General features: G+C 43.1%; 1 protein-coding gene across 1 annotated transcript in view; it reads right to left on the reverse strand.

The window, feature by feature from the left end:
• Positions 1-4,245: 4,245 nt before the first annotated feature.
• The window catches only part of LOC143941158 (vomeronasal type-2 receptor 26-like), a 115,861-nt gene continuing 95,410 nt past the window's right edge, over positions 4,246-24,696 (reverse strand). Inside the window, exons 5-6 of the mRNA XM_077463184.1 lie at positions 17,057-17,180; positions 4,246-5,614 (exon numbers count right to left, since the gene is read on the reverse strand). Coding sequence (XP_077319310.1) covers positions 4,722-5,614; positions 17,057-17,180 — 1,017 coding nt within the window. The 3' untranslated portion in view covers positions 4,246-4,721. The remainder of the gene's footprint in view (positions 5,615-17,056; positions 17,181-24,696) is intronic.

A 24,696-nucleotide genomic window follows, 5' to 3' on the forward strand; every position in this document is an offset into this window, starting at 1 on the left:
AGTGCATTTTATATTTTTAAACCAGTGTTTTTTATGCAGTTTTCGTTTATTATGCGTTTTACTTTTTTTTTTCTTTAAACGCACTGTAAACACACTGTATATAGCTGGTTGCTAAGGAGGGGGCCAGGAAGCCGGCCACCACGTCCTTAAAAACCAATGAGTCATCAGCTGTCAGCGGGCTTCCCCGCTGAAAGCTAAATGTAAAATAAAAAATTGCAGGCAAAATTATTTTCCAAAAAAACAGCGTGGGGTTCCCCCCAGGTCCATGCCAGGCCCTTTGGGTCTAGTATGGATTCAAAGGGGACCCCCCTTCAAATAAAAAAAAAAAATGGTGCTGGCTGCCCACCAAAACCCATACCAGACCCTTATCCATGCATGCAGCCTGGTAGGTCAGGAAAGGGAGGGGATGAGTGAGCCCCCCCCCAACCATACCAGGCTGCATGCCCTCAACAGTAAGAAGACAGTGGACGGTGGAAAGGAAGAAGACAGCGGCAGGGAGAAAGAAGACTGCTCCACGGGAGAAGACAGCACAAGAAGAAAACAATACCGGGAGATGACTGCATCGAGAGATGACAGTCCCGGGAGAAGATGGCTCCAGCTTCTTATTTAAAACAGGACTTGTCAAAAACCGACTCTTGTATTTTGTTAACATTTCACATTTTTATTGGTGAATGGGTAGGAGTACAATGTACCTGATACCATTCACATGGAGGGGCGTCAGGATCTGGGGGCCCCCTTGTTAATAGAGGCTTCCAGATTCCAATAAGACCCGCACCAGCAGACCCTGACAACCACTGCCCAGGGTTGCCGGGAAGAGGCCCTTGTCCTCATCAATATGGGGCAAGGTGCTTTGGGGTGGGGGGCACAGAGCTCCCCCGCCCCAAAGCACCCACCCTCCCATGTTGTGGGCATGTGGCCTGGTATGGTTAAGGAGGGGAGGGGGGAGCTCGTTGTCACCACCTTTCCTGACCTACCGGGCGGCATGTTTGGAAAAGGGTCTGGTATGGATTTTTTGGGGGGGCCCCACGCCATTTTTTTGGCAAATAAATACTAGACCCAACGGGCCTGGTATGGACCTGGGGGGGAACCCCACACTGTTTTTTTCGCTAGTTTTTTTGCTGGTCATTTTTTATATTTTTTTATATTCTGCTTTCATTGGGGAAGCTCGGCTGACAGCTGATGACTCAAATATATATATATATATTTTTATGTAAAGCTGTTTTTAGTGAGTATGATTTGAATACTTAACATCTTAGCGCTGGCCCTTTAAGAGGTTTATGATGTTGGGAGGTGGGGCGGGCACGGCTTAAGATTATGTGACTGCTGTGATTGACTGTCACAGTGGTCATGTGGTCTGAAAACTCCAGATCGCAAGAAGTGATCAGAAGCTTTTGATGAGGTGAAGGTAACTGTGTCGGGAGCATGCAGCGGGCACGCTCTCAGCACAAGTGTATTGGCAGCAATTGAAGCAAATAGGCGAGGACCAGGCACCGAGAGGCCACATATTTGCGTGGCGTTAAAGGAAGAGACTGGGGTGTTACTTATATTTTAGCTTTTTCTTTGACACGTCTGACTAGAAGAACATTGATTTCAAAACATATTAAAGTGATATTAAATGCAAAAATGTAAAAAAAAATAACAAACATGTCATACTTACCTGCTTCTGGCCACTCCCCTCTCAATTGCCCCCAGAGCTAACAGGTTGCAATGGAAGCACCCAAGCAGACACGCTCCCAAGCCACTGGTCTGTGTGTCCATGTACCTCTCTCACTCATTTTTGGCTTACTGTCTGTGATTGACAACAGCGAAAGCCAATGGTTCAGCCAATGTGGAGGGAGAGTCCTCAAAGAGCCGATTCTCTAGTGCAGGTAAGTAATAGAGAAGGCTGGGGGGTGGGCTGCTGAACACAGAATGTTTTTTTACCTTCATGCATAAAATGTATAAGATGCATGAAGTTAAAAAAACCTTCAGCCTTTGGAACCACTTTTGCTCCCCTCCAAAATCCATACCAGACCCTTCAGGTCTGGTATGGATTTTAACCATATTTCCCGCCTGGCCTATAGCAGAATGATGGCCGGGCGGGAAATGGTTAAAATCCATACCAGACCTGAAGGGCCTGGAGGGGCATGCATTGTGGTGATCAGTGGCACGGTGTGTCAGTCTGACATACTGCTACACTGATCTCGGTAAAGAACCTCTGACTGAGACTCTTAACCAGGTGATCAGCCTTGTCCAATCATGGCTGATCACAATGTAAACAGGAAGAGCCGTTGATCGGCTTTTCCTCATAAGCTTCTGACAGACGCTAGTAGAGGAGTGCCGATTGGCTGCTCTCCTGACAGGGGGGGGTCTCTGCTGATTGTTTATCAGCACAGCCCCCTCTCGGATTCCTGCCCAGGACCACCAGGATGCTGCCAAGACCACCAGGGATTGCCACCACACTGGACCACCAGGTATGCCACCCTAGACCACCAGGGAAATGATAATCAGTGCCCAGGCAGCTGAAAATCAGTGCCCATCCCCAATGCCTGCCAGTGCCATCAGTAATGCCTATCAGTGCCACATATCAGTGCCCATCAATGCCCAGCAGTGCCACCTATCAGTGCCACCCATAAGTACCCATCAGTGCAGCCTTTCAGTGCCCATCAGTGTCGCCTAAGAGTGCCCACCAGTACCACCCATGAGTGCTGATCAGTGCCGCCTATCAATGCCCATCAGTGCTGCATATCAGTGCAACCCAACATTGCTGCCTACCAGTGCCCATCAGTGCTTTCCGTGCCCATCGTCATACTTATTTACAACATTTTATAACAGAAACAAAAGCAAAACTTTTGTTTTTATTTGTTTAGCAAAAAATAAAAACCCCAGAGGTGATCAAATACCACCAAAAGAAATCTCTATTTGTGGGAACAAAATGATAAAAATTCTGTTTATGTACAGTGTTGCATGACCGCACAATTGTCATTAAAACAGTGACAGGGGCTGAAAGCTGAAAATTGGCTTGGGCAGGAAGGGGATGTAAGTGCCTGGTATTGAAGTGGTTAAGATGAACCCCAAGCCAAAATAAAAAAAAGGCATGGGGTCCTCCCCAAAATCCATACCAGACCCTTATCTGAGCATGCAATCTGGAAGGCCGCAGGAAAAGGGGGGACGAGAGAGCACCCCCTCTCCTGAACCATACCAGGCCACATGCCCTGAACATGATGAGGGTGCTTTGGGGTCCCACAACCACCGGACAAGGGTTGTGGGGGTCTGCGGGTGGGGGGCTTATCGGAATCTGGAAGCCCCCTTTACCAAGGGGGCCCAGATTCCAGCCCCCCTATGTGTATGGGTATCAGGTACATAGTACCCCTACTCATTCACCAAAAAAGTGTAAAAAAGTAAAAATTACAGAAGACAGTTTTTGACAATTCCTTTATTTAAAAAAAAAAGAAAAAGTGTCCCGCAATGTCTATGTTTCGCTCTCTCACTCCCCCTTTTCCTGCGGCCTGCTTAGATAAGGGTCAAGTATGGATTTTGGGGGGGGGGACCCCATGCCATTTTTTTATTTAAGCACAGGGTTCCCCTTAAAATCCATACCAGACCTGAAGGGCCTGGTATGGATTTTTTGGGGGGGAACCCCACTCCATTATTTTTTTTGGTGCAGGGTTACCCTTAATATCTGTACTAGACCCAAAGGGTTTGTTATGAACTGGGGGAACCCATGTTGTTTTTTTTCAATCATTTTTTATGTATATTGCCAGAATCCGACAATACATTACAGCCGCGAGCAGTTTTAAATTACATTTTTCCTTTAGAAATGCAATTTTGCTGTGGTACTGTTATGAACATGGGGAAGATACTACTACTACTACTTTACAGGGAGACTATAGACACCACCCAGGCACGATATTTAAAGGAATATTTCATTTTTATTTCACTTAAAGCATTCTTAAAATCACTGCTCCTAAAAAAAAGTCAATTTTTAAAACTTTTTTTTTGCATTGATACATGTCCCCTGGGGTAGTACCTGGGTCCCCACATATACTTGGTATGGCAATAACTTGCAAATAAGCCTTTAAAATGAGCACTTTTGATTTTCCATGTTCGTGTCCCATAGACTTTAACGGTGTTCGCATGTTCGTCCAAATTTTTTGCATGTTCGCATGTTCTGCTTTGAACCTGGGGGCATTCGGCTCATCCCTACTCATCAACTTTAACTAATATTAAAAATTAATTTTGAATACACCAACAAAATGTGTTTATTAATTTAGACAAAATCATCTACATACAATATAATTAAAGTGACCCTGATACTAAAATAATGACATTACAATCAGCTTATAAAATTACATGTGTAATATGTATTTTTCTGGAAGGTGTTGAGTAAATCTTCCCTCTCTTGAAGAGTGATAGGTGTCACTTATATCAGTTTAAAGTGTTTTGGATACTTTGTTCCCCTCTGGCCACTGTTGTTCCTCCTTACTAAGTGACTACATTGTTCTGTAGTGATGTAATGGCTGGTGGGAGGAACCACTACACCCAACAGTAGACAAGATTTTCAACAAACCTAAAGTGTCTGATACCAGTGGTGTCCAGAGCAAAAATTAAAGAAGAGGTAAGTAACAAATGTAAGTGTTCATTCTCAATACACTAACAAAATATGAAAAATAACAATAATAGAGATAATAAAAATAGGATAATGGTATAACTATTGGTAACCCAATGTTGCTCCCTACATATTAGTGGATAGCTATTTTTGTATTGAGGTCAGGTCTGAACAGAATTATGCAACATTTTGGGAAAAATATACAGCCAAGAAGTCCAATACTTGAGGTTATTATTGCAAAAACCTCCACAGCCACCATGTATTTCCCTCTGGTGCTCAGATAGGCCGGGATCATGGCAATCCAGACACTGCAGAACACCAGCATGCTGAAGGTGATGTACTTGGCCTCATTAAAACTGTCCGGTAATGTCCTGGCTAAAAAAGCGACAATGAAACTCACAGCTGCCAGAAGCCCCATATATCCCAGGACAGAGTAGAAGCCGATAACTGAACCCTCATTACACTGAATGATGATCTTCCCCTGATAAGAGTGAGTGTCCCAATCCTGGAAGGGGGGAGAAATAGACAACCAAGTGACACAGATTATGACTTGAACCAGTGAGAAGACACAAATGATAACATTGGGCAGTTTGGCTCCCATCCATCTCCTCCAGGAACTACCAGGTTTTGTGGCTTTAAAAGCAATACACACCATGATACTTTTGGCAAGTAGAGAAGAGACGGCAACTGAGAAGATGACACCAAAAGAGGTTACACGCAGCATGCAGGTCACATCTACTGGATGGCCGAGGAACAAGAAGACACAGAGGAAGCTCAGCATGATGGAGACCAGAAGAAGATAGCTCAGGTTCCGGTTATTAGCTTTAACAATGGGGGTGTCCTGGTAATGTATAAATATCTCCAATATGAAACCAGTCAGAAGACAACAGAGGATGGAGACAGCTGAAAATACTGCAGCAATGGGATCATCAGTGTAGGAGAGAAATTCCACAAATTTTGGAACACACCGATCCTTCTTCTCATTTGGCCATTCATCATCAGGACATTTCATGCAGTTTTCACTGTCTGTAGGGAGAAAAATACAAACACAATGAGCATCGGGGTCAGAGCTTCAGAGAAAACAAATTGTCTTGTGTTGCATCACCGCTAGCAACAGAATTGCCATCAAATATGTATGAGAAAGAAAATATAATAAATAAAAAATATAATATAAATATGTTATAAATGTAACTGCTTGCCGACCGCATCATTTACTCGTATGGCGGCAAAGAGGCTCTGCTGTGGTGGATCACATACTAGATACATGATCTGCAATCCAAGGAAGGGGGCTTGCGCGCTCCCACCAGCTTGGCGGTGCTTTTATTCGATCCGGAACTGATCTGTCATCAAGTCCAGGCCAATGATTTTTGGCCTGGACCTGCTGATCAATTCTGGTGAATCAGAGAACAGCATGTAGAGAAGAACACAGAGGGTGCATAGGCCTAGCGCATTATCCTCAATACATGTTTTATTTAATAAAAATGGAAGTGAATATACTTGCAAACCAGTACTTGTGTCATAGCATTACCATAAAATCACCCGCTTAAATCCATATGCGAAAATCCACAACACTTGTAGTCACATTGGTTAACATGTTTCAAGGTTTCCCTCTTCTTCAGAGCCTTGTTTGGATGTCTCTTAATGTTGACAAAGCACTTTTCAGTCAGGATCAGTGCCTTCTACATTTAGTGCCGCTGTATATAGCTTCTTTGTTGAACAAGGAAGCTACCGTATATACTCGAGTATAAGCCGAGATTTTCAGCCTCTTTTTTGAGGCTGAAAGTGCCCCCCTCGGCTTATACTCGAGTCATCGCTGTCTGCCCGCTCGATCAGCGTGTCGAGCAGACAGACAGCGGCCATTCTATAATTCAAAAGCCGCGCCTCCGGCTCCGCCTTCGCCTGTGATAGGCGGAACACTGAATTTCCCAGCAGCCTGTGTTCCGCCTATCACGGACATCGTATCATCCTCGTACTACGGACGAGGATGATACGATGTCCGTGATAGGCGGAACACAGGCTGCTGGGAAATTCAGTGTTCCGCCTATCACAGGCGAAGGCGGCGGCGCAGCTTTTGAATTTTACAATGGCCGCCGAGGCGCCGACGAAGAGGGCACGGGACGGAGGCAAGGCACGGCACGGGACGGGACGGGACGGGACGGGACGGGACGGAGGCAAGGCACGGCGGCAAGGCACGGCACAGGACGGAGGCAAGGAGGCAAGGCATGGGACGGAGGCTCGGGACAAAGGCTCGGGACACAGGTAGGCTGGACACACACACACACACACACACACACACACACACACACACACACACACACACACACACACACACACACACACACACACACACGGATGGATGGATACACACACACACAGGGATGGATGGATGGATGGAGACACACACACACAGGGATGGATGGATGGAGACACACACACACAGGGATGGATGGATGGATGGATGGAGACACACACACACAGGGATGGATGGATGGATGGACACACACACACACAGGGATGGATGGACGGACACACAGGGATGGACGGACACACAGGGATGGACGGACACACACACAGGGATGGACAGGCATGTCTCACCCTCGGCTTATACACGAGTCAATAAGTTTGCCAGTTTTTTTGGGGGTAAATTGGGGGCCTCGGCTTATATTCGGGTCGGCCTATACTCGAGTATATACGGTATATTTTTTTTGCATCTGCTCCTGATGAGTGGTATATATATGTAGAACTTTCCTATGATGAATTGTCACAGTATTTGTGTTTATTACCTATATTTTATTATATTTTATTTAATGAACCAATCCACCATTGATGTCTATATGCTGTTACTATTACAATTTTGGTCTACATACTTAGGTCGAGTATTATGCATATTATACTGAACTAACTATGCTACACTATGAAGTACTCAGTTTTTACTAATTTATAATTACTAATTCATAGTTAATAGTCTATTATGGGATTACCATGTGTTCGGTTGAATCAATTATGTATTATTATCATGATCTATTGATTGAGATTTATTAGTAGAATTGTCTATTAATCTACAACGTACTACTTTATTTATGTATGACTTGTATAAATAAATGGAACAATGTGTCAACTGATTGGCTCATCTAATCTAGTGATATGCTTCATATAAAGTCCCACCATTTTTTATTTATTTTTTTCTCTTTTTCAATATATCGAGGATGGAGGTGTATGTATATATTTTATAGCACCTCATATAAAGTATCAATGCTAGTTCTAGGTTTTCTATATACAGCAGCACTTAAAAGAAAAAGCACTGATCCTGACTGAAAAGTTCCCCGTCAACACTAAGAGACATCCAAACAAGGCTCTAAAGAAGATTGAAACCTTGAAACGCATTAGCTGATGTGACTTAGAGCCCGTAGAGTCCTTCCTGAGGTGCTTGCAAATCCTGATTGGCAGCCCACAGATTCTGCAGCACCTGTACTTTCCCCACTGCCCAACCCAGAATTCAGGTGGAAACAGAAAATTTAACTCACCTTGATTTTCTTGAGCTGTTTTTCACTGAAGCTCTAAATCAATTATGGATCAAAGCAATTTATATGCCAAGCAATTTATCACCTCCAAACCAAATGTGTTCTTTGCCAGACAATTTGAATGAAAATCTATTATGGCTTCCAAATTTAAAACCTTTTGGACCTAACATGGGCATTACTAAAAAGAATAAGTTGCCGTCATATTGGTGCACAGTCCCAATTTTCTATATGCCCATTTTCTCTGCTGCCATGGCTGGACATATATATGAAAATATAATGCGATTTAAGCATTTCAATGACAATACACTCTGATGTCCTTGGGGTGACTCTGATTATTATCGCCTTCACAAAATTTGACCCCTCGTACACCACCTTAACCAAAAATTTGCAGACTTGTATGTGCACCAAAAAAAATCTGCATAGATGAGTCCCTCGTTTTTTTTTTCTGGCTGTCTTGCATTCAAACAGTATCTCTCCAGCAAGCATGCTGGATCTGGGGTCAAAATGTAAAAGCCCTGTGAGAGGGCAACGGGCTATACATGTAATTTTCAGATATGCAAGGGAAAAGATAGTCATGTGGAGCCCTCGGATGCCCAGACTAAATAGGAAGCAGTAGCAAGATAGTAAAAAAGCAGAAAAAAACCCTGGTGGTGGACTTTGGAGGCACGTACAACAATAGAATCAGTAAAAACAATTTTATTCAATAAATTGGTATAAACGTATTATAAAACAAAAGGTAATGAAAAACATAACAGTATACATGGTACAATTCAGTTGACAAACTTATCACCTATCCGGGATAGAATTAACTGCAGAGCTTGTTACCCTACGTGTTTCAGAGCTCTTGTAATCTCCTTCATCAAGGATAGATACAAGACATAAAGCATAATTCTATTGAAGATAGACATGTGCAAAAGGAAAAAAAAAATGTTTAGTTTTGTTTCGTTTTAATTCGTTAATTAATTAATTTCGTTTAGTTATATTAGTTAAATTAGTTAAATTCGTTTTCGTATTTAGTTTAGTTTTCTGCTGAATTTGAAAAATTGGTCACATTCGAAAATATTTCAACCAAATTTGAAATGATTTCAACATGATTCAAAATTATTTCAACCGCATTCAAAACTATTTCAACCGGATTCGAAAATATTTTGCGACCCGACTTTAGGGCCATGTTTCTCAGGGTCACTTGGTGCTAGAAACCCCAAATTTGGATATGTTATAGTGATAAATCTATTGTGTTTGCATGCCAAATAGTGTTTCTAGCGATAAGTGACCCCGAGATATGTGGCCCCAAATTCGGCTCGCAAAATGTCATTCTCTGCTGCAGAAAAGTACTTTCATATTGCCCATATCTGGGGTCGCTTGGTGGCAGGTGACGTGACAAGTGGACAATCCACAACTTGGTCACATGGCACTCGTGGCCGGTCACATGGCACTCGTGTCAAGTCACGTGGCACTCGTGGCCGGTCACGTGGCACTCGTGGCCGGTTTACGTGGCACTCGTGTCAGGCCACGTGGCACTCGTGTCCGGCCACGTGGCACACGTGTCAGGTCACATGGCACTTGTGGCCGGTCACGTGGCACTCGTGGCAGGTCACGTGGCACTCCTGGCAGGTGTCGTGGCAAGTGGACAATACACAACTTGTGTCAGGTGACGTGGCAAGTGGACAAATACAATACACAACTTTTGGCAAGTGGACAATGACATACAGCATATGCACTTGCCTTGCGATCGACATCTGTGACTTCTTCAATCAGGCATGCTGACAACTTCATTGATACCATAAATATAAATTAAATAAGATGTGTGTGTTTTTTTTGCACTGGTACACTGCAAGTATGAGAAGTTGATGTGACAGATATATATAAGTAAGTAACTAACCATCTTCCAAAATTTCTAATTCAAATCGAAAAGATTAGAACAGAATAGAAAAAAAATAATTTAATAGAATAAAATAGAAAGAATATACAACCATCTTCTGAAATTCAAATTTGAATAGAATAAATTTGAATTTCGACTAGTATGAACAAACTGAAATAGATGCTAATAGTCTGCAGGAGATCTTATTAAAACAAATGGTAATCTGCAAAAAAATTAAAAATGAAATAGATAGTATCTATATTCTATTCTGTTCTATTGTTCTAGTCTATTCTCTATTTCTATTCTAATCTTTTCTATTCAAATTCGAATTCATTCTATACGAAATTCAAATGTCGGAAATATATATATATATAACCATCTTCCGAAATTCTAATTTAGTATATAATGATTTTGATTTTAATAGAAAAGATTTTAATAGAATATAAAAGAATAGACTAGAAAAACAATAGAACAGAACAGAACAGAATAAAATATAATATATTCTATTCTGTTCTGTTCTATAATTTGTCTAGTCTATTTTCTATTTTATTATAATCTTTTCTATCCAAATTTAAAATTAATTAATTAATTAATTAATTAATTAATTAATTAAAAATTTTGAATTCATACTATTCAAAATTCTAATTTATTCTATTTGAAATTTGAATTTCAGAAGATGGTTGTATATTCTTTCTATTTTATTCTATTAAATTATATTTTTTTTCTATTCTGTGCTAATCTTTTCTATTTGAATTAGAAATTTTGGAAGATGGTTACTTACTTATATACATCTGTCACATCAACTTCTCATACTTGCAGTGTACCAGTGCAAAAAAAAAAAAAAACACACACATCTTATTTCATTTATATTACTTTTCTGCAGAAGAGAATGACATTTTGCGACCCGACTTTGGGGCCACGTATCTCGGGGCCACTTATAGTTAGGAACCCCAAATTTGATATGCAAACACAGTAGAAACACTACAATATATCCAAATTTGGGGTTTCTATCTCTAAGTGACCCCGAGTTATGGGGCCCCAAAATCGGGACGCAAAATATCAAGCACTTTTCTGCAGCAGAGAATGACATTTTGTGACCCGACTTTGGGGCCCCGTAACTCTGGGTCACTTAGTGCTAGAAACCCCAAATTTGGATATGTTGTAGTGCTACTGTGTTTACATACCAAATTTGGGGTTCCTAGCTATAAGTGGCCCCAAGATACATGGCCCCAAATTCGGGTCGCAAAATGTCATTTTTCAAATTTGATTCGAATTTCGTTTGAATTCGTTAGCATTGTAATTCGGTAATTTGGATGCATCCGAATGTCCGAATAATGAAAATTTGTCCGAATTTCGATTCAGAACGAAACCAAATGCACATGTCTAATTGAAGAATCTAAATGACAGGACATGGAAATGATTTGTAAATATTATAAACATTGTTTAGCATAGTACTTACATATCAACATAGGTAATGGTATGAATGTAGCAAATTATTGGTTAAAAATGATTAGACCGATCAATTACGGTGGGTGGCTTCCCAATATCCAAGGCTCCCATGTACGATTGTTGTTACAACAAATTGAACCATAAGGTATTATTGGTGCTGAAAGCTAAGGGTGTCCAAAAAGGTCCCCCACCCCGATAAAAAAAGGGGATACTACTGGGTGAGACCAGGGGAAACACTGAGGTGAAAGGGGCACCAGGTCCTGAAGAGAAAAAAGAGAGGACAAAAGATTAAGTGGGTGGAGACTTGAAGAGAGGCTGAATAGAGTAGTATGGAAATTGAAAAAACACTGAATAAAGATGGGCTCTTTAATGTTAAGATGTATATACCTGTAACAATGGCCTTGATAGAGAAGTAGATAGGTAAAACAGTAGAAGCCCACGAGATGTAATGGCCACTGTGAAGTGTATTAGTATGTTTTAGAAGGCAAGTAGTAATAAAGTTACAAGCACACCTGGAGCAAAAGAAGCCCCCAATGTGTGCAGAGAAGCAAGGAGAAAAACCTAAGAAAAATACCTGTAAAAGCCAGAAAAAACAGAAGCTGCCAGACTGTCCGCTCGGAGTCCCACAATGAAAAGCTGTGGAGTACCGGCGGACATCACATCGGGTGCTTAAAAGGAGCCCCTTTCCAATCAGCTGGCGCACAGCTGATTGCGGCAGCTGACGGAGAGGGAGGAGAGCAGGATCGAGTGCCGGCACACCCCCCCGAGTGGTGTGCGCACGGCCCCGTCCCCAGCGCGCATGTCAGAGATAGTGACGCCTGAACGGGGCCCTGTCCACTCCACCCACTCCACGGTTTGTGCTCCAGGTGTGCTTGTAACTTTATTACTACTTGCCTTCTAAAACATACTAATACTCTTCACAGTGGCCATTACCTCTCATAGGCTTCTACTGTTTTACCTATCTACTACTCTATCAAGGCCATTGTTACAGTTATATACATCTTTACAATAAAGAGCCCGTCTTTATTCAGTTTTTTTTCAATTTCCATACTACTCTATTCAGCCTCTCTTCAAGTCTCCACCCACTTAATCTTGTGTCCTCTCTTTTTTCTCTTCAGGACCCAGTGCCCCTTTCGCCTCAGTGTTTCCCCTGGTCTCACCCAATAGTATCCTCTGTTTTTATTGGGGTGGGGGATGGGGACCTTTTTGGACACCCTTAGCTTTCGGCACCAATCATACCTTATGGTCCAATTTGTTGTAACAACAATCGCATATGGGAGCCTTGGATATTGGGAAGCCCCCCACCATAATTTTTAACCAATAATTTGCTACATTCATACCACTACCTATGTTGATATGTAAGTTCTATGCTAAACAATGTTTATAATATTTACAAATCATTTCCATGTCCTAATCTCCTGTCATTTACATTCTTCACTAGAATTATGCTTTATGTCTTGTATCTACCACTGATGAAGGAGAATACAAGAGCTCCGAAATGCGTAGGGAAACAAGCTCTGCAGTTAATTATATCCCGGTGTGACCACTGATTATGGGCCCTGGATTTTAAGGGGCACAGGGTGAATGAGAACCCCACTATAATCTGTGCTAGTCAGATTCAATGCTATATATATTATTTATATATCATGTGTGTTGCCTCATTCTGTTGGGACACAAACTGTTGATACTAATGTCATCAACTCCAGCCACCTGTCTGTTGTGTAAATGAGTCTAGTCTGGCTTGTAGGAGTATTCACACATTGTTGTTTGTGCTAATTAACCCTGTGTTTATGTTAGGTTAGGTTTTAGTCTTCTACTGTATTATAAATACTTGGCATTTTGGTTCTAATAAATTATCACGCGAGGTCAGAGTGGTGCACTACAAGAACCCTGAATATGGGAGTAGTGATTTGTTGACATTTTAATAATGTATTGGTTTTAAATGATATAAGCACTATGGGAGTACTGTTTCTTGCATACATGAATCCTATGGTAAGAGACATTAACACAGCCAAAGAGGACTAAATGGAGACAGAATATTCTTACTGATTTGTCCGCTGGTGACTAAAAAGTGAGAACTGATCAACTATGGTGTTAAAAGAGATGAGCCTATGGTTAGAGATGGAAGTTGACCATAGAATACTTGGGAAATAAAAGGGGCGGATAGGGGGACATGGCCGGCCGCGGGGGAAGATGGATGCTTAATTCACTTGCCCTGTCGGAATACAGCCTTTCTTTAGCTCAGCAGGGACCCCATTTGAGCTTCCAGTGATCCAGAGTATGGGGACTGCCTCCAGGACCTCATCGACATCACGTTCGAGATTTCCCAGGGGAAACCGAGGCCAATCTAACCAGCGGATACCGGAGATATTCCGGACACACAGATCTAACATGGCGACCTCCGCTCCAGTCTCCTCCCAGCACGGAAACGAGATCGTCCTGGCGGCGACAATATCACAGCGCCCAGAGATGGTCCTCAAGCCCAAACACTTCACAGCAGCCATCGCAACAGCCGTTACAGCAACCTACCTTACAGAAACTCAGAGCAGTGGCCTCCGACATAAAGGACATGCTTTCCGCCACCATCTCGGATCTGAGGCAGGAACTGCAGGCCATAGCGGGAAGAGTGAGAGACGTGGAACAGAAATCTGCCCAGCAAGAAGCCTCCATCAGAAAACTGACAAGCTCAGCAGAGACTCAGAGCCTACAGCTAAGAGAAATTCAGCGACACGTGGAGGACCTCGACAACCAAGGCCGGAGACATAATGGTAAGAGGACTCCCGGAAAGTGTTGATAACGTGCAGCTTAGTGACACAGTATCCGCCATCTTCAATCAGCTATTAGACAGAAAGGCACAGTCCCCATAGCAATGGAGCACATTCACAGAGCGTTGAAGCCGTGAGGTAGAGATTCCGATCCCAGGCAGGATATTATCTGTTTCATAAACGACTATAAACTTAAAGAGGACATATTGAGGCAGGCAAGGATTAAGAGTCAAATAATCTATGAAGGAAATAAGATCTCTATCTATCAAGATCTTTCAGCCATTACTTTACGACACAGGAGGGACTTGCGCCCCCTACTTGAAGTCCTGCAAGCGAAGGGAATTTCATATCGGTGGAAATTCCCTTTCACCCTGTCGGCATCACATCAGGGCAGAACGGCTTTACTCAGATCACCAGAAGAGCTGGATGCTTTTTGCCGCAAACTCGACATACCATTTACAGCAGTACCTAATTGGTATGCAGAATTCAAAAACCTTGAGGCGACCTCCAAGCAATGAGGACCAAATGGATGTACAAACCACTCATTTTAGGCGTCAACGTTCTCCATCTACTACCAGATCGGGTCCGCATCGTGGTCCACAAACCATTATGCATAGCCCGACAGTGGCACCGTGGCCACGGCGAGCCCGCAGGGATAGATAGAAAGAAACTAACCTGACAATGGAGAACATTTATTTCTCACAATCGCATTTGTAGGACTTCCTTAAGAGCCTTACTCAGCAAGTACCTTGTTTTACGCGATCACTGCTCCCAATGACAGGGAGCAGTGATCTCTGTCATATAAACAAGGCATAACATCTTCTTGTTCTTCCGCTCCATGACACGATCACGGGCACCCGTCAGACATCGGGTCCACGGGACCTGCGGTCACGGAGTACGTAGCGTGCATGCGCCCACAATGCCACTTCTTAAAGTCGACGTACCTGTATGCCCATTTGCCCAGCCGTGCCATTGTGCCGTCATATATCGTTGTGCGCTGGTCGGCATGTGGTTAAAGAGTGTTGCGTCTGGAAAAATGTTGAGAAACACTAGTCTGAATATATTTTCCTGGTGCTACCCTGTCCACCAACAAGTGGAGACTCTGCATAGGTCCCATAAATGTTAACTGCATATTTCTCCCCTTTTTTTAATTCAGGTAGATATCTTTGAGTTGGTCACCACATCTGTAAATAAGTAGATTATCTTGATATTAATAAAGTAAAATAATATAATATAATATAGTATAATATAATAATATTCCTCCCTGTGTGCCCCTTCCCCTGACTTCTCTGTCAAGATCGATGGCACAACCATCAAACCATCCCCACATGCCAGGGTTCTGGGTGTAATCTCAGACTCTGAACTCTCTCTTTGGCCCCACATCCAATCACTGTCCAAAGCTGTGCTATGAGAACACTTTGGTCCCTGTGGAGGAATCACGAACAACTTTTGATAAAAAAGAAGAGGTGAAAATGCCAGACTGGCCTGAGGACTGCAGGAAGCAAATCAAATATAGGGTATTAAAAAAAAATAATCCTAAGGGGAACTTTGTTGGGAGGGGAGGGAAGCTACATTTCAACTTTAAAAAATATCTTACATGTTGTGTATGGACTTTACTGAAAATTCTAAATCTGGATCTTAACCACTTCCCGACCAGCGCACGACGATGTACGTCGACAGAATGGCACGGGCAGGCATATTGGCGTACATGTACGTCCAATCTTCAATGCCGCCCTGCCATCGGGAGCGCGTGCCGGCGGCGCTCCCACGCTGGTCGGGACCCCCGTGAGTCTGGTCGCGGGACCCGTGGACTCGATCACCGCGGGCATCCCCGCGATCGTCTCACGGGACGGCTGAATGGAGGAAATGCCGTGTAAACAGCATTTCTCCATTCTGCCTAGCAACTAGTGACACTGGTCGCTGCTCCATGTGATTGGAGCAGAGATCAGTGTTCACTAAATGAAAGCCCAACCCCCCCACAGTTAGTAACACACCCCTAGGAACACTTAACCCCTACACTGCCACCCACTGGTTAACCCCTTCACTGCCAGTGTCATTTACACAGGAATCACTGCATATATATATATCAGTGATTACTGTATAAATGACAATGGTCCCAAAAATGTGTCAAAAATGTCCGATGGGTCCCCCACAATGTCGCAGTCACAATAAAAATTGCTGATCGCCGCCATTACTAGTAAAAAAAAATAATAAAAAATTATTAATAAAAATGCTATAAAACTATCCCTATTTTGTAAACGCTATAACTTTTGCGCAAACCAATCAATAATCGCTTATTGCAATTTTTCTTTACCAAAAATATGTAGAAGAATACGTATCAGCCTAAACTGAGGAAACATTTTTTTTTTATATATTTTTGGGGGATATTTATTATAACAAAAAGTAAAAAATAATGCGTTTTTTTAAAAATTGTCGCTCTATTTTTGTTTATAGCGCAAAAAATAAAAACCGCAATCAAATACTACCAAAAGAAAGCTCTATTTGTGGGAAAAAAAGGACGTCAATTTTGTTTGGGAGCCACGTCGCACGATCGCGCAATTGTCAGTTAAAGCGACGCAGTGCCGAATCGCAAAAAGTGGTCTGGTCTTTGACCAGCAAAATGGTCCGGTCTGAAAGTGGTTAATACACAAGCCCAGTAAACTGTCTGTAGTTAGTATGAATTATATCTCTTTATACATGAGGATTTCCCTCAATAGTCCAAAAACTTGTAGACCAGAAGTAGTATTACACCATTGCACATGTTATTCCTTGCACCACTAGAGTAGGATATACTCTGCTTTTGCACATCTGTGAATTTCAGTGTAAAGGTAAAAACCATTAATAAATAAAACTGTATATAAATAAGGTATACCAGTCATATTGGATATGTGCCCTTCTGAACATGGGGCGCAGTCATAGCAGCAAGAGTGGATTGAAGATCCTGGCTTTTTTCTGTTTCCGGGCAAACAAGAGTCCACACACTTAGATTCCAGCATCTAAAAGAAGTGAAAAAAAAAAAAGTCTCCATGTGTGAAATAACATTGGAGATGCAATATTAGTGTGTTGCAAAACATTACTGTATCTCCTTATCTATTGTTCCATTGCACTTTATGCAACCCCCAAATATATTTCTCAGTAGAGTTTCCAGCATGCTTCTCAGTGTACAGTCTGGAGATCCTGCCAGGAACAACTCTTCTTATTTCAGGCTTCAAGCCTTCAACACTAAGCCACCACCTCACACTGGAGGAGAACTCATGGCAGACTTACAATGCTGATGATAATATTGAGGAAGTTGATTAGTGCTGTCAGCCTGCTTTAGGAAGTGCTGCTACTGGTGTGATCTCGGGGTAATAAACTGCAAAGGACTCCCAATAAAATGTATTACTTAAAAAAAAAAAAAAAAAAAGATTAAAATTAGACATGATGCCCAACATACTGAAAAAAAAAAAAAAAAAGATTTTAGGTTTACATGCACTTTGAAGTGTAATAAAACATATTTTTGTACCCCCCACGCGATGTAGTCTGTTGTCTCTCCGGCATCACGCTCCAGCATCGCAGAGATCTGAGACCGCTACTTGACACCCTGCGTGCCAAAGGTATACAATACAAGTGGAAATTCCCCTTTGCTCTTGCTGCCTCACACCACGGACGTACTGCGGTCTTACGTGTCCCTGAGGAATTGCCTTCTTTTTGTGCCACTTTGGACATTCCGCAGGTTGAAGTACCCAGCTGGTATGCAGCATTCCGCCCCAGACGTCCACCCAGCAGAGAGAGGGGATGCGAGGAACCGATGGAAGCCCAACCCAGCAGATATCGCAGACACCGATCCGTCTCCAGGAACAGAGCTCACCACCCACGGCTGGGTTCCCGCAATGGACAAAGCCTTTCCGCCTCACCACGTTCCCGCCGAGCTAGACGGGACCAAGACGTGTACCGCGGACAATCACCGGGACTGTGAAGGAAACACGCAGATAAGTGATTCCGCCTTTCTGCCCCCTCCCTTTGACACTGTCCCCTTCCTCATCTGCTTTCAATCCATACGTTATACACTCTTTATTCTCATGTCCCCTACAATTTTTAAGGTATGGTAAATTGTGGCCGTGTGCTTAGGCCTAGTTTACAAGGATAACTTCAGACATAAATGTACCATTGTTATTGCAGGAGCTAGTGACACTGGTGAAAGCATACCCATATGCTGCAATGCTATTTTTTCTTCAGCAACAAGGACTATGTGTACTTATCTGTGCTGGTGATTTCACTGTAGCTATACCTTTACAATTTTTTTTTTTTATGCTGTAACGATGCACGGCACCCTAGTAATGTGCTGATCTGGGGGGGGGGGGGGGTCTTGGGAGAAGCTGGAGGTGGTATCCTGGATTCCAATTAAAGCATAGTTTCAAGCCCCACTGTATACAAGAGACCCCTTGCTTTGACATTTATGATAACCCCACAGCCAATCGCGAGAGATTGGCCAGGATGTGACTTAAGACAGGGATCCTCATATCCCCTCCCCCCTGCCCCTGTAACGACACGATCCAACACTACCGATCTCATTGGGTTCCTTAGTCCTGGCATGCCCCCTCTGGCTCGCACTATCAATCACAGGAAAGGGCGAATTATTTTGTACTTATTGTGTACCTTTTATCTATTTGTAATAATTGACAGGAACGACCAGAGGGTTCTGTGGGCCCTTGATAAATTGCAGGGAGAGTAGTTCACCATCCTACACTCATAGCTGGAGGAATCCCTAGGTTTGAAGCAAGCCCAGTATTTCGCCAAGGTACTGGCATGAATACCACGGCCACATTTTTGAGGAGGTGGATAGGGCGGAACATGGATGGCAAAACCACGCGCTCATTGAACCTCACTTAGAGCACGGGAGATTCCTGCAGGTATCAATGAATGGGCAATGTATGAACAAGATGCTTAGGCATCATAAGTGGTATTCCCGCTTGGGGGTGACTCTCGCAAACGGTAGGAATTCAGTGAGGGGGACACCTATCTAAGATACTCATATTACGGGGAGAGGTTGACTCCCTGAGATACGATTTCAGTTGCTTATCGGTTTACTGTTTATTGTTATATATTTTTCCAATGTTGATAGACTGTTATACCCATGGTATAAAGGTTGGCCATTGTTAGCCATTGTCATTGAACGTTTACGGACAAACTTTGCTTCTTTACTTCACTTATTTCTCGCAATCCCAAGCAGCCACTATCAGGATTAGCTAACGGTGGTATATATGTGCGAAAATGCAGTTATGAGATAATAGGAGGCATAAGGTTACTAACAACACATCCGAGTGGATACCAAATGACAATAATACAGTTACCATGCGTCCTTTACCTGTTATATAGATACAAGCCAACAGAGGGGCTGGACGTTGGCGATCCACTTAGATAACTGATCTTAGTTTTCTCGAGTGCTCCAGTCCAACTCCAACACGGTGACTTAGACGGAGGGGCCTTGCTGATAATAGGGCTCCTTCTGTCTTGGCACCGTAATTTTCAAGGCACCGGTCCTATAGGGAAGGAGCTGGTCTTCTGTCCTTACGGTTGCCACCGGGAAGTTCACCTACTACCCATACTACCCTCACCTTTGTATCCCCTCTCAATCCCTCCCCTCCCCTGGATAAAACGATTTATCTCTGTGGGATAGGACAACAGTATTGCACAATGCACCCTCGTCGCGCCGATACTTCACCCCCTCAGGTCAGGCTATACTCACTCAACACCAGAGGACTAAATACCCCAGAAAAAAGGTCTCAACTTCTACTACTCCTTAGAAAGGCTAAAGCTGATATTGTCTTTTTACAAGAGACACACTTTAAAACAGATAAAATCCCCACATTCCGCTCTTTCCAATATACCACGGTGTTTCATGCCACCAATCCATTCACGAAATCCAAGGGACTGTCGATTCTCATTTCCAAGAACTGCCCTATCCAAATAGAGGACACGCTCATCGACAAAGAGGCCCGATACATATTCCTGAAAGGAAAACTGTTTGACCGATACATCACGCTAGCAAACCTATATGCACCGAACAAACATCAGGTTCCCTTCTTCAGAAACACTATGCAAAACTTACCTCCTTTTTTCAAGGCATGTTAGTGGTTGGGGGGACTTTAACTTGGCCCTGTCCCCTGCGCTAGACTCATCCTCAGGTTCCTCATCGATAACCTATAGAGCTCTTCGTGCTATTAAAACTCAACTCTCTACACTGACCCTTCATGACACCTGGCGGACGCTACATCCGACGGATAAGGACTTTACTTATTACTCCACCCACACAACAAATATACGAGGATTGACTATTTCTTTCTGTCACAGGCAAATTTAGACTCCTTGATCGCAGCTGACATAGACCCTATGGTAATTTCAGACCACCACCCAATATCGACCACCATCTCCTTTCCCACACAACCTACGAAACCATACACCTGGCTCTTGGACAACTCCCTACTAAACGATCTGGAAATTGTTCACAAACTCAAGACGTGCCTTTCGCAGTATTTCAAAGACAATGCGGCAGCCGAAATACACCCTACCACTCGATGGGCGGCACACAAATGTGTGATTCGGGGGGAACTCATGTCATTAGCGGCGCAGAAAAGGAAAGCTAGGCTTATAGGCATTGACACATTGTCTAAACGCATTTAATTCTTAGAACAAAAGCATAAACAAACACTGGCGGAAAACACCCTAGTCGAACTCCAGAAAGCCCAAGAAGAACTCTTTGAAGAATTAGGGAAACCAATCAGATGAAAATGTGTACTTATGCAAAGAAATTACTATGAATTTGGCAATAAGGCTGGCAAAGTGTTGGCTAGGGCGATTCAAAAAAAGAGAGCAATGGCGACTATACATCATATCACTGACCCCACAGGTAACAAAATAGAAACCCCATCTGGTATTGTGGAGCAGTTTAAACAATATTATTCTAAGCTCTATAATCTTCCATCCACCCACCAGACAGGATCTCAACAGGACAGAGGCAGGATGATTTCGGACTTCTTGACAGACCACTGCCCGGGACCTATCTCGGCAGACATGGCGGCTGACATAGATAAACCTATCACTGGGGAAGAGATACAGGAGGCCCTTAAGCAGTTAAAACCGGGCAAGAGCCCAGGCCCTGGTGGCCTCTCAACCCTATATTATAAAACATTTTCAGAAACCTTGCTCACACACCTTACAGAAACTTTCAATAATCTCCCCAACTCCCCTGTAATGCATGCAGACCTTTTTGAGGCACATATCACCATGATCCCCAAACCAGGGAAGGATGAATCGCTGGTAACCAACTATAGACCCATCTCACTTATCAACGTTGACATGAAGATATATGCCAAAATTTTAGCAAATCACATACTCCCCTTACTCCCATCACTGATATCCCTGGATCAGGTAGGCTTTGTCCTGGGCCAAGAGGCCCGTGATAATACTTTAAAGGCAATCAGTATACACCAGTGGCTATCCACATCCCGTAAATCAGGTTGTTTCCTCTTGTTGGATGTGGAGAAGGCATTTGACAGGGTGGCGTGGGATTACATGCTGGCAACGCTCCGTAAAATGGGTTTCCGAGAACGCACACTGAAATTCATCACTGCATTATACTCATCCCCCACAGCCAGAATTAGGGCAAATGGTCACCTGTCAGATGCCTTCTCCCTGTCCAACGGGACCAGACAGGGATGCCCCCTGTCCCCCCTCATTTTCATCCTTACGTTAGAACCCATGTTACATAAACTCCGAACGAATTAAGACATTAAGGGGAACCGGATAAAAGACAAAGTGTACAAAGTAGCGGCAAACACTGACGATGTATTCTTGTTCCTCATGGAACCGATCATCACGATACCGAATCTACTCCACGATCTTGCCCTTTTTAAATCAATAGCTAACTTACAGATTAATTATAGTAAATCGAAGGCCCTTAATTTTACTCTTCCTGAGAACATACTAACACAATGTAAATCGAACTTCCTGTTCGGCTGGGAAAGACATGCCATAACATATTTAGGGATTCAGCTCCCAACGAAACTGTCGGACCTTTACCCTCAAAACTTTTTACCCCTATTAAATACTATCAGCAAGACCTACAAAATTGCAATAAACACACAATCTTGTGGTTTGGGAGATCCTCGATCCTGAAGATGAATGCTCTCCCCAGGATCTTGTATCTCATGCAGACAATTCCAATTAAACTCCCTTCCACCTTTTTTGCCACATACAAGGCCCTAAGCTCCCAATTTGTGTGGGCTAACAAGCATCCATGCATAAGATGGGGAAAACTGACTTTGCCCAAACTGCAAGGCGGACTGGGAGTCCCGGACATGCAAAAATACAATTGGGCATGCCAGTTGACCAGAATTGTGGACTGGCATGTTCACCGGCATGCTAAAGCATGGGTAGACATAGAAGAAGCATTCCCCCACGTCCCGATCCAACTTCTCCCATGGCTGAACCCCCACTCTATCTCACGCACACTTACATCTCATTCATTGATAGGTTCGACCTTACACACATGGAAAACGGTGTGTCAGAAATTCAAACTCTCCTCTACACCTGGCCCACTTTCCCCACTGGAGCACAACCCAGATTTTCCTCCAGGCATCCCAAGACGGCAGCCAGCAGACCAGTTACAACACGACATCATGAGAGCAAGATCCTTCTTTGATATGGGAGAATTAATCTCCTTCCATTCCCTTCAAGAAAAATTCCCTGATAGACATATTGCCTTCTTTAACTACCTTCAGATAAGGCACTTCCTGTCCAGTACACCTCTCATGTCACAATGGAGTAGAGAACTGACACCTTTTGAGGAACTATGCACCAGACAAGAACCACAGAAGCATCTAATCTCTGAACTTTACTCACTCCTCTCTCCTAAGGCAAACAGTTTAAATGATCCTGCCAATAATAGATAGGTAGAGGAGTTAAATTTAGAGCTAACACAGGAAAACTGGGAAAACATTCTGCTACATATACATAAAGGCTCCAGGAATGTGTCAGTCCAAGAGAATGGTTATAAACTTTACTCCAGATGGTACAGAACGCCAGACATATTACACAAATTCTACCCTAACACACCATCCACATGCTGGAGATGCAAGAAAATGGAGGGGACAATGTTACTTGTCTGATGGGACTGCCCCGTTATCCAACCGTACTGGACAGCCATACACCAACTAATTTCTAAAATAACAACCTACACTCTGGAATTTACACCTGTGCAATATTTACTCCCTCACGCCTCCATACCACAGAAGCAATATAGGAAATCTCTAGTCTTACACCTTGTGAATGCAGCAAAAATGTGCCTTCCCATTCGCTGGAAATCAACCACTCCCCCCACCGTAGGAGATTGGATTTGACGAGTGGGACGGACAATGGAGATGGAGGAACTTATTCACCAACTCAATGACACATCACCCAAGTTTACCACAGTCTGGGCATGTTGGCTACATTTTCGAGCATCCACAGAATGTAAGATATTGCTGGACGAGTTATAGCCTGACCTGAGAAACCAGTTCACCAATCATATAGTAATATACGCTTCCCACAAGTAAATAGACTCCCTATTTAGAATACCACACCCCTCCTTCCCCCTGCCTTACCCCCATATCTTCCCCCCTCTCCCCCCACCCTTCTATCAATACTTTGGAATACTAATAGTAATTTGATGAAAGTAAGATTTAGCAGGAGACTTACCACACGGACACTCAGGTTCTGTTGGGACATGTGTTAATGACAGGGCTCTTTTATGCTCATAGCTAGGCTCCAATATTCCCTCTACTCTCACAGTGTGAGCCCTGTAGGGGTGAGAGTGGGATATGGACTACCTTTCCTCTACCTGAGATCGGACTAGATATGATCCTGGTCCGATTCACAACACAGTTTACCAGTCTCATGATACTTATATATACCCTATTGAGGGGCGGTTGTTAGTCAATTAATAATACCAGCTTATTCTCACAGAGTATCTGTTTCCAGTTCTGCTGTTCAGTATTGTTTAATACCAAATCAGAATGTGCTGATGTTTTACACTCGAACATATTGATATCCACACAATGTACCTTGACAAGGGGAGTTTGTAAAAAGTATTTGTCTTTTGAAAATATTGTTATGTACTGCATTTATTGAATAAAAATATATTTAAAAAAAATATATATATATTTTTGTAACAAAATGTTGTCAGCCTTACCCTGTTTATTTTATTTATTTTTTCATTTTAAACAAATATTTCAATGGTATATTTAACCACTTTCTGCCTGGGCGGCGGTTCTGTCACCCTGCCTAGGCATCATATGAAGTTCAGCAGGATAACATGCCGGCGAGCGTCTGGGAGTGTGGCATGTCAGTCTGACACACCGCATCTCTGATCATGGTATAAAGCCTCTGATGGAGGCTCCTTATAACTTGATCAGCAGTGACCAATCACAGCTGATGATCACGTGAACCAGGAAGTGTCAGTAAATGGCATTCTTCGGTTTGTTCTGACAGGGA

The sequence above is a fragment of the Lithobates pipiens genome, unplaced genomic scaffold, assembly GCF_037356315.1.
Source record: "Lithobates pipiens isolate NorthernLeopardFrog02 unplaced genomic scaffold, aLitPip1_a1.2 Scaffold_3, whole genome shotgun sequence".
Taxonomy (NCBI): Eukaryota; Metazoa; Chordata; class Amphibia; order Anura; family Ranidae; genus Lithobates; species Lithobates pipiens.